Source organism: Heliangelus exortis, chromosome 29, assembly GCF_036169615.1.
Source record: "Heliangelus exortis chromosome 29, bHelExo1.hap1, whole genome shotgun sequence".
NCBI lineage: Eukaryota > Metazoa > Chordata > Aves > Apodiformes > Trochilidae > Heliangelus > Heliangelus exortis.
This window is the reverse complement of record NC_092450.1, coordinates 2,456,169-2,465,376: the sequence shown is the minus strand read 5'-3', so window position 1 is coordinate 2,465,376 and position 9,208 is coordinate 2,456,169. Positions and strand designations below refer to the sequence as shown.

At 54.7% G+C, this 9,208-nt stretch overlaps 1 protein-coding gene across 1 annotated transcript; it reads right to left on the bottom strand.

The window, feature by feature from the left end:
- Positions 1–2,043: 2,043 nt before the first annotated feature.
- LOC139788544 (parathyroid hormone/parathyroid hormone-related peptide receptor-like) lies at positions 2,044–8,465 on the bottom strand. Its single transcript, XM_071728591.1, has 12 exons — positions 8,290–8,465; positions 7,305–7,415; positions 7,056–7,180; positions 6,793–6,887; positions 6,328–6,505; positions 5,786–5,939; positions 5,564–5,624; positions 4,927–4,993; positions 4,586–4,680; positions 3,657–3,798; positions 3,514–3,555; positions 2,044–2,610 (listed from the first exon to the last, which is right to left on the bottom strand). The coding sequence occupies exons 1-12, from the start codon at positions 8,462–8,464 to the stop codon at positions 2,257–2,259; spliced, it is 1,599 nt and encodes a 532-aa protein (XP_071584692.1). The 5' UTR covers position 8,465; the 3' UTR covers positions 2,044–2,256.
- Between the last annotated feature and the right edge of the window lie 743 nt (positions 8,466–9,208).

Sequence of the window (9,208 nt, the reverse complement as noted above, 5' to 3'; positions counted from 1 at the left end):
TTTTTATTCTCCACTTCTTCCTTTGGCTCATCTGGCAGTTGGGTGGAGAGCTGACTGCATCCCTTTCTTTCACCACCAGTTAGGGATGGAGTTGATAAAAAGCCTCCTGTGGTTTTCTTCTCAGCAGCCTTCACCTCAAACTCTTTTGCAAACCCTGGTTTAGCTTCAAAGCCTCCTGGGGAATCAGATTTTTTCCATTTTCAAGTGGGGAGGATCCAGCCCAGGAGATAAAATGCTCATCCCAACCTTTCAGGGAGGCATTGGTAGAGCTGGAAAGAAAACTTGGCAAGTTTTGGGATCTGACTTGCATGTGTCCTGGATTTAGTTAAGACAGCAACTTGATTAATCTGGAGCCCTCCCTAACTGGCTCTAATCTGTTGGGATTTTATTTTTTTTTAAGAATAATTTCCCTTTCAGTTCTCAGCCTCACTGCACTGCTTCAAGCTCTGCATGTTCAGTATGAAGCCAAAGATTTGCCAGATGGGACATTGGGCTTTAGGGGCAACTGTTGAGTTCCCTTTTCCTTATCCCACTTCAGTTCCTGCACAATTAAAGAGCTGAATGTCAAAACCAACAAAAAAAAAAATAAAAAAAAAAACAGCTCCATTTTCTGAAGCTGCCATCTGCTCCCTCCTTTCCCAGATCTCAGGAAGGTCCTGGCCCTCTCTCTGCCTCATGCTTGGGTTTTTCCCCTTCTTTTTCATGCATCCCTCTGCTCTTTGGTAGGATTATTGAAATTCCTCACCCCTCTCTCAGCTTCCAGGAGCCTCCTGACTCCAGAGTGAGCAAATATTGATCCCTGGCAGTCAGCTCTAAATGCCAGTTCACAGCTTCATGTCAGATACAGAAGGAGGTTGATTCCACCTCTGCAGAACAAGGTCACAGTGTGAGCAGAATGCCAAGGAAAGAACCTCCCTCCTTGTCCTGTGCCACTTCCATCCAAAGAAACCAAAGGACAACTCCCAGCTGAGCAAATCCACTGCAGGAAGCTCAAGGTTGGTTTGTCCAGTGAAATCCTGGGATTCTGCTCCTGTGCATCCATCACCCCCTCTCTCTCTTGTCCCTCAGTGCCACCCCACGGTGTGGCACTTGTTTTCCTGGGTGGGAAGTGTGGATGTGCCTGATTCTACACCAATTTTGGGACCATTTAAAGAAGATGAAGCCTGGAGCCCTCCCCTGGCTGCCTCCAGTGCTTCCTGCTCCTTGTGACTCCCTTTGCAGCTCAGCTTTTCCCTGGAAGATCTGAGGATTCACAGAATTAGTGCAGAATTTCTGCCTTGGGGGACCCTGAGTCATTAGGACAGGTAGGAAAAATAAATTCTCCCTGCTCCCACCTGTTGGATTTTCACCAGGATACATCCCCCCCCCTTCCATCTCTCCCTTAGGAACCTTGGAATTCTCCCCTCCCCTTTGCTCTCCCTGTGCTGGGCACTGCAAGCTCCTCTGGAATGCCTTTTCCCAGCAGGGTGCTGAACATTCCCAGGTGTAGCAGAGTGGGACAGGGGACAGTGGGAGCTTCATTGTCCCCAAAACTGAGACCCAGCCCCAGCCTTCCCACTCCTGCCCCCCAGCAACCACCCAGAGTCCAAGGATGGAAACAAACTCCACAGGCTGTCTCTTTATTCACTTTCCAGCCTGAAAAAAAAGACCCCAGGACCAAGGCTCTTGCATGCAGGGCTCTGTGTGGCCCCAGAGCTTGGCTTCCCTCCCTCTGCCCAGCAGATCCCAGTGGATCCCAGTGGCTCAGGCTCCCAGTTCTGGTGTGGACTGGGCTGCCCAGTACCCCTGAGCTTCACAAGGATCCAGGAAAGGGAAGGTGAGCTCCAGAAAAGGGGGGATTTCATTCTGCCAGCCCTAGGATTTGGTGCTAAAGAAGGGAATCAGCCTGCAGGAGTCACTGGATCAGCTTTGGACACCCTGGAGCTGAAGTCACCTTCCAGGCTGGTGGGGTGTGACAGCTTGGGGGGTTGTTTTTTGGGGGTGGTTTGAGGCTTTGCATGCAGAGACATCACTTCCAGCAATCACTTCAGGGGGTTGGGAAGGAAAGGACTGGGAGGTTTGGGACTTGGCTGCTTCTTTTCACCCCAAGTGGGGAGAGGAGGGAGAACTCGTGGTCCCTTTGCACCCTGAGTGCCAGGGAAAGGGATTCCTGCTGGGATTCCAGCTGTTCCCCTACCCCAGCTCCACCTCAAAGGAGCCCAAAACATGAGGATCAGCATCTTCCCAGACGTCCAGCTGGGAGAGACACTTTTCCTTTCATAGCATGGTCTCCAGCTCTTTGGTGACTTTGGGGTGATGCTCATTCAGGTCCAGAAAATCCCTGGGCTTGTCCCCACAGATTTTCAGGCTCAGCTCCTGCCTGGGACAGGGCAAAAATTTCCCTGAGCCAAAAGAGCTGGGGACAAAGCCTGGCAGGGTGGCAGGGAGCACCAATCCCTGCTGCTGGGTGCCCCCTGCCCCTCTCCCTGCCAGGCTGGTGCTGGTGCTGGGGTGGGACCCCAGCCCCCCATAACAGCAGCTCCCAGGTGCTGCACTGCTGCCCCGAGCCTTCTGCTTGAAATCCAGGGCCAGGCTCCTCCGAAAATGAGCTTTCTTTATCTCTGTCTGCACCTGAGGGAGAGACCAGAGCCAGGAGAACTCCTTGTGGGTCTGGGGTTTGGTTTTTTTGTTTCTTTCTTTCGTTCCTAGAACTTTTATTTGGGGTGGAAAGGAGCTCTGAGAGCATCAAATCCAACTCTTGTTCCCCTCCCCCCCCCGTGGTTCCCAGCCCATGGCACTCAGTGCCACATCCAGTCCCTTCCTAAAAACCTCCAGGGATGGAGAATCCACCCCCTCCCTGGGCAGCCCATTCCAATGCCTGTAAAGAATTCCCTCCCTGTAAAGAACATTTGGGTTGGAATCCCAGAATTATTTGGGTTGGAATCCCAGGATCATTTGGGTTGGAATCCCAGAATCATTTAGGTTGGAATCCCAGAATCATTTGGGTTGGAATCCCAGAATCATTTGGGTTGGAATCCCAGGATCATTTGGGTTGGAATCCCAGAATCATTTGGGTTGGAATCCCAGAATCTTTTGGGTTGGAAAGGAGCTCTGAGAGCATCAAGTCCAACCCTTGATCCACTCCCACTGCAGTTCCCAGCCCATGGCACTGAGTGCCACATCCAGGCTCTTTTGAAGTATCTCCAGGGATGGAGAATCCACCCCTTCTCTGGGCAGCCCATTCCAATGGCTGAGCACCCTCTCTGGAAAGAATTCCTTCCTAATATCCAACCTAAACCATTCCTGGCAGAGCTTTAGCCCATGGCCTCTTGTCTTGGGAGAAGATCCCAACCCCCCCTGGCTCCAACCTCCTTTCAGGGAGTTGTAGAGAGTGATGAGGTCTCCCCTGAGCCTCCTCCAGACTGAGAGGAGTGGATCCCAATTTTTCCCTCTTCTTACCCCACTCTGGAGGCTGTGACTTTAACTTCCCCAACCTTACAGGAGCTGCCAGAGGGAGCTCAGCCCCTGACTTACCTCCCCGTTGCAGAAGCAGTAGAGAAAAGCCACAAAGAAACCCTGCAGAAAGAGACAGAGGTGGAAGCTGAGTCCTGAGCTGAGATTCTTCATGTGTGACCCCCCCTCCCCTGACCAGGGACAGCAGCTCCACCTCCATGGACCTGAGAGGAGTTGAAGAGCATCTCATAATGCATCTGGATCTGCCAGAGGAGCCCAGAGACTTCAGTGTAGGGCATGGCCATGAACACCACGTAATGGACCCCAAAAAGTGGCATCAGCACCAGCGTGGACTTCAGCAGCTTCCTGAGAAGAGAAATCCCCTGAACCTTTAGCCAGGACCTGCCAGGCAGCCCTGCAGCCCTCTCCCAATCCTTGGGGAGGGTCTGGTTGCTGCAATTCCTGCTCCTCCTGCAGCTGCTTTGGGCACAGCTCCTGCCCCACTTGGAGAGGGCACTGAGCAGAACCTCTGCTCCCCAACCAGACTGAGCCACCAGAACCTCTGCCTGCCACCATCCTCCCTCCTTCCCTCCCTCCAGCATCCCTTTCCCTCCTTCCAGCATCCCTTTTCCTCCCTCCCTCTCTCCAGCATCCCTTTCCCTCCCTTACTCCCTCTCTCCAACATCCTTTTCTCTCCTTTCCTCCCTCCAGCATCCCTTTCCCTCTCTCCAGCATCCCTTTTCCTCCCTCTCTCCAGCATCCCTTTCCCTCCCTCACTCCCTCCCTCCAGCATCCCTTTCCCTCCCTCCAGCATCCCTTTTCCTCCCTCCCTCCAGCATCCCTTTTCCTCCCTCCCTCCAGCATCCCTTTCCCTCCCTCCAGCATCCCTTTTCCTCCCTCCCTCCAGCATCCCTTTTCCTCCCTCCCTTCCTCCAGCATCCCTTTCCCTCCCTCACTCCCTCCCTCCAGCATCCCTTTCCCTCCTTTCCTCCCTCCAGCATCCCTTTCCCTCCCTCCAGCATCCCTTTCCCTCCCTCCAGCATCCCTTTCCTCTGCTCTCCTTCACTCCAGGAGAAGCCACCTCGGGTAAAGAGGCAGAAAATGAGGGGTAGGGGGTGGAATTTGTGGTTTTGCTGCTGCTTCCAGCACGTGCCTGTACTGCTGCCTGGGGTCCAGCTTCCCTGTGGTCGTCTCCCAAAGCTTGGAAGCCAACACCCGGACTATGTTGAGGAAGAGGAAGAAGTTCACCTGCCAACACACACATTTTGGTGGCTGCACTGACCCAGGGTTGTCCCAGCTGCCCCCTGGGATGAGGACAGGGATGTGGGGTTGGCACTGAACGGAGCAGGGAGGCACCAGGACCCTCTGCACCCCCCTGTACCCCCTCCCTGGGTGCTAGGGACCAACCCCAGGGACCACGAGTGACTGGCTCTGGGTCTTTATTGTTCCTTTTTCCCTAAAAATAATTGAGGGATTCAGCCAGAGGTTTCTCACCACGATGGCAGCCAGGATGGGGACCTGATAAATCCACTTCATGTTCCCTGCACTGAGGTCCCAGCATCTGGAGAGGCCAGGAAAGAAACACCTTGGAGGAAGGAAAATTGCCACCTGGTGGCTCCCTGTCCCCCCAACCCCATCCTCATCCTCCTGCCCTTCACCTCCTGGCTGGGAGAAGTTTGTGGAGTTCCTGTAAAGCTCAGCAGCAGCCATGCCATGAGCATCCAGAACCATCGTGGGGTTGCAGAGCAGTTTTAATTCAGGTTTAACCTTCCTGAGAGCTCCTTGGCCACCTAAAACTCTGTTTACAGAGCCCCATTCTGTGGTTTCCCTCATTTTAAAATGCTTGGTTCAAACCATCCCCTTTAGCATTTCCCTTTCCACTGTTAACTGAGCAATTTATGGTGGAAACCTCCACCCAGCTGCCCCCCAAGTGCAGCACAAAACCACTGCTGGACAAGATTCCTGATGATTTTATGGATGAGCTCTGCATGGGTGTTGACACCTCTTGGTCTTTTTGGAAAATTTTCACTTTTAAATTGCCCACAGATTTTTTTTTTTTTTTTTTTTTTTTGCTGCCATCTGCACCCAATCTTTCCTTCCCCCCCCACCAAAAAAAAAGAACACTACATACTGTGTATCTGCCAGGGAGGCTCTGACACTGGCCCAGACAGACACAAACACAGCAGGGAGACCTGGAGAGGCAGGAACCAGGGTGAGGAGCATGGCTGAAGCATCATCTTTGCAGATTTGAACTGGTTCCCATTGGGTTCCCATTCCCAAACCCATTGGGCACCCAACGCTGCTCAACCACAGCTCCCAGTGGCCACAGCATTGGGGTGGGCTCCTTGCTTACCCCAGCCAATGATGATGAGGACCCAGAGGTAGTTCTTGTTAGAGAGGAAGGCCATGAAGATCAGGCTGTGCAGGTAGAGACCTTCCACCAGGATCCAGTAGTGGTTGGTGGCCAAAAAATAGAGGAAAAAAGTCACCACCACCTTGCAGCCAACCTGGAGTCAGAGAGGTTCCCCTGTCAGGCTGAAAACAAAACCTGATGGGCCCCATGCATGGCCTGAGTTCCTCCTCTTGCAAGGAGCTGCATCTCTGGGATATTCCAGCAGCAGGCACAGATGCTCTTGGTCTTTCCCATGGGAGAGGAAACGGGATGGGCCTTTCCCAGCCTGAGCTCAGCCAGCCCCGTGGCCTCTGTGGCTCTGCTCTCCCCCGTGGCACCAGGACAAGCTGGAGGTGGCCCTTCACCCCTCCTCCCAACCTCCTGAGCAGCACAACTCCCAGCAGGGAGGGTCCCAGGCTCATCCCATCCCATCCCATCCCATCCCATCCCATCCCATCCCCCTCTTCCCCCGCTCCCGCCTCCGGTCTCATGGAGCCACTTGCCAGGTGGCTCCGTTGTCCTGCTGAGGGTCCCATTTCTGCCTTGAAGTCCTCCTCCCTCATCTTCTCTGCCTCAGTGCCTGAGTAGAGCACCAAATCCTTCACAAAGATGCTCAGAGCCCGGCAGATGAAGGAGGTGAAGAGGTGGACGTGGATGTAGTTGCGGGTGCAGTGCAGGCGCCTGCGGAGAAGGGGGGAGACCCACGGAGCATCCCTGGTACCCAACTGCTCCTCAGGCCACGGGGAGGTCCCAAAAAAGGGGAGTGAGGAGGTGTCAGCCCCACCGTGGGCACAGAAGGTGTCACAGGAGGGGGGTGTCAAGCCCTTCAAGGGTGGAGCAGTGGTCGTAATCGGGGGTTTGGGGCTTTGGGAAGTGGTTTGATGTTTGGGGCTCGTTCCCATTCCCTGAGGGGAATGGGAGGGAATGGTTCTTCCTCACCCAGGGATGGGGTTTGGGCTCCTCCTTACTTGAAGTAGGAGAGGATGCAGACAGCAACGATGAGGGAGGCCAAGGAGATGGAGTAACCAGTGGTGTACATCAGGTGCAGGCGGTCAAACACCTCCTGGAAGAGAAGGGCTGAGCTCCACCAACCCCCCCCCCCTTAACCCCCCCACACTGCCTTCAGGGTGAGAGCACAGGATGAGCACAACTTGTCTGGGTGTTCCTCTGGCTTTTGCTGCACATTTCCCTGCTCCCCATCCCCTTTTCCCAACACCTGATCCAAGGTCACCTTCTCGCGGCTCCGGCGCTCGGGGGAGAAGAGCAGAGCACACTCAGTGTAGTTGGCCCAGGTCTTGTTGGTGCTGAGAGCCATGGCCCAGGTCCCAGAGGCACTGCAGTACCTGTAGGCATGACCTGGGGACAGCCACGGGTGCTGTGACAGCAGCAGGACCCCCGGGAAGCCCAGGCAGAGGTCCCCAATGGTCACAGATGATCCCCGAGGTGAGGTCCCTCCCCACCCAGCCGCAGAAGTTTTTACCTTGGTGGTTGAAGTCATAGATGTAGTCAGGGCAGGGCACTGAGACCTCCTGGCTGGGGGAGCCCTTTGGCCAGCAGATAATCCCATCCCACTCAGGAAGGCAGCTGGGGTCTGGCCAAGGAGCAGAGAGAAATCTCGTTTTGGCTCCCAACAGGGCCCCATCAGAACCTCCCAGCACCCTGCTGGAGCAGGGGAGGAGAAGGTGCTGCCAAAACATCACCCATGGCCCAGGGAGCCCAGGGAGTGGGACACATCCCATCACATCCCACCTCCTCCTGGAGACTCCATCCCTCTCCTTTACAGTGGGCATGGGGCAGTCTGGCTGCTGGTGAGGGTGAGCATAGAATCCTAGAACTGGCTGGGTTGGAAGGGACCTCAGAGCTCATCAAGTCCAACCCTTGATCCACTCCCACTGCAGTTCCCAGCCCATGGCACTGAGTGCCACATCCAGGCTCTTTGGAAATATCTCCAGGGATGGAGAATCCACCCCTTCCCTGGGCAGCCCATTCCAATGCCTGAGCACCCTCTCCAGAAAGAAATTCTTTCTAATGTCCAACCTAAACCTCCCCTGGCACAACTTGAGACCTCTTGTGCCCTCTTGTCTTGCTGAGAGTTGCCTGGGAAAAGAGCCCAACCCCCCCCTGGCTCCAACCTCCTTTCAGGGAGTTGGAGAGAGTGATGAGGTCTCCCCTGAGCCTCCTCTTCTCCAGCCTCAACACCCCCAGCTCCCTCAGCCCTTCCTCACAGGACTTGTGCTGGATCCCTTCCCAGCCTCCTTGCTCTTCTCTGGACCTGCTCCAGCACCTCAATCTCCTTCCTGAGCTGAGGGGCCCAGAACTGGACACAGGACTCGAGGTGCACCTAATGGCACCCAGAGCATCCAGGAGCTGCTCAGGAGCCACGTGTCACTGTCCCCACCCTGTCCCACAGCATTACCAGTTCCACTGGGGCTGACTGACCCGTGCCCAGGTGAAGGGGACACTACCTTTAATCTTCTCCAGCTGGGCTTTTATGTCCCTCTGACATTTCTCCTTAGCTTCCACCAGAAGATAGATCTGCTCTTCTTTTGTAAGAACATCATCAGGGTCAACCTGCCAAGACAAAACTGAAATGAGGAACCCCCCAAACTTCCCACAGGCTTTGGCTTGGACCAGCAGCATGGCTCAGGCCTCCTTTTTGTGCTCACAATTTAGAGCTGAATCCTCCCTGGGTGAGCTCAACCACCCCCTTGTGCCCCCCATGTCCCCAGAGAGCCACCACCACCTGCTCAGTGCCAGGGGGTCCCACGGCCAGGATCCAGGAGCTGGGATTGAAGCTGCTCAGTCCCAGCAGCACCCCAAGGATGGTTCTTGAGATGCCCCAAACACTTCCAAGGCTCAGGGCAGGACCCAACCACTTCTGCTGCCACAAACCCCTCCATCCCTCCCTGCCTCCAAGCCCTGAAACCAACCAGCTAATTAACACCAAAATCACAAGGATTTTTTTTTTTTGGGGGGGGGGCTGCTATGGGAACATCATCTCCTGATGTAGGAACCCCACTCACTGCATCAAGCAGGGCCTTCCTTGGGGCAAGAAATGAGAGTGCAAGAGACAGGAGCAGACTTGGAGAGTGGACATGGGAGGTGACAAAGCCACCACACCACGGCCAGGTCCCCCCAACCCCTCCCAGGTGAATAAAGTTTGTGAATCTTTGGGGGGATTCAATCAACCTGAGAAAGATCCCCCCCTGCCCACCTTCCTGCTGGGCTTTTTCCCTCTGGCAAGGTTGAAGCTGACCACAGCTTCCCCCAACCCCCAATTCCATGATCCATTGAGGAATATTCATCATTTTTCCATGGTGGAAATCAGTGCTGTGTTGGGCTCCTGACCCAGCTCCCTCTTGCCCAACCCCCCCTCCCCAAAAT